The 1349-nt window shown below is 38.2% G+C and overlaps 1 protein-coding gene across 1 annotated transcript; it reads left to right on the forward strand.

Annotated features, from left to right (window-relative positions):
* Positions 1-153: 153 nt before the first annotated feature.
* On the forward strand, positions 154-359 carry LACBIDRAFT_318591 (uncharacterized protein; the record flags this gene model as incomplete). The annotated part of the gene is made up of 2 exons (XM_001890438.1): positions 154-236; positions 287-359. The coding sequence occupies 2 exons, from the start codon at positions 154-156 to the stop codon at positions 357-359; spliced, it is 156 nt and encodes a 51-aa protein (XP_001890473.1).
* Between the last annotated feature and the right edge of the window lie 990 nt (positions 360-1349).

A 1349-nucleotide genomic window follows, 5' to 3' on the forward strand; every position in this document is an offset into this window, starting at 1 on the left:
TACAATATTCTCACCATCATCTNGCAATCAATATCGCTCATTGCTATTCTTCTTTTCAAAATTTGTGAACCTAAATACTTTGCATCCAAGCTTGTCATTGTTTGGCAGCATAGTAGCAGTCAAACTTCCTTTGCAAACTATGTGTGCGGTATGATGCCCTCTATTACACAGATTTCCATCCAAACAGATAGTGTAATACTTTCGCATTGTGAAATTAATGTGGAGGACTTGGCAAGGTGAGTTTCAATATTCAATTTATACTTTTGACTCTAATGTTCTCAAGAAGCGACTACACAGAAACAGACGATGATGGGTCTAGAGCATCTGAAAGTGGCTCAGATAATGAGCAAGAGTTATAAATGTTAAATTTGTGTACTCCCTCGCAGATTTTTCTCTAGACAAGTTGAGCTAAGTGCGATGCGCTGAGTGCTATTGCTGAATCACATGTCCGTGTAAATTCAAGTCATGTGATTGTTCAACTTTCAAATATTTGAACAACAACTGCCAATATTCTTTGTCCTCCATCGACTATGCATCCATATCGGTGGACTCTGTTGCTACTTACCATCATCCCTCTGCTCCTTACAATCTATCCCGTTGATATAAACATAGAATCCAAAGCAATTTGCCAAGGATTGATAGTGGTTGGAAACAACCCGAGCCGTCATGCACCCATAATAGAGATTGGAAACAATCCAAGCCTGCTGGCACATGTTGACTATGTCAACGACATTGAGATACACTTGACTATGCAGAGAGATTGGGAAATATATGTTCAGGCTATGACAAACTCTGTCATTGCTGATGAAATTCGAGAACTAAAAGTAAAAGTAACTTGCATTATTCATTCACTATTTGGTTTCACGTTAGAATACCTGTGCAGTCAAATACCAGCCTTGGTATACTATAGTGCAATTGTATATTCCTTATCTGTTAACTATGCCATTAAGCTCTGCATTTTGCTTGCACTTCGGTTTTCAAGACACTGTACTTTCCGTCATGTATATGCAAATAAACTTTGCTTGTTTCAAGAGCATCTCTCATTTTCACTACCTGCACTATTTGTTCAACATCGATTTGTTGTGCATCTGTCCTCTTTTATTCTTATTTCAAAAATAATTCAATATACAATGGCCTATACATTTATCTCTTTCTCATCCATCTCCAACTGGTATGGCTATGAACTATTGTTGACAAATAGAGTTTCAGCTATCCAAGCCTCCACCATAAACGAACCTTATCTTCATTCTATTAAACATTGGTATGGGTATGGGTGCCCTTGTCAAGCAACGATGGCAGTTGTGCCTTCCATTCAATATGGGGGTGGAAAGATTAGCACAAACTGAGTG

Source organism: Laccaria bicolor, genomic scaffold (assembly GCF_000143565.1).
Source record: "Laccaria bicolor S238N-H82 LACBIscaffold_97 genomic scaffold, whole genome shotgun sequence".
Lineage (NCBI taxonomy): Eukaryota > Fungi > Basidiomycota > Agaricomycetes > Agaricales > Hydnangiaceae > Laccaria > Laccaria bicolor.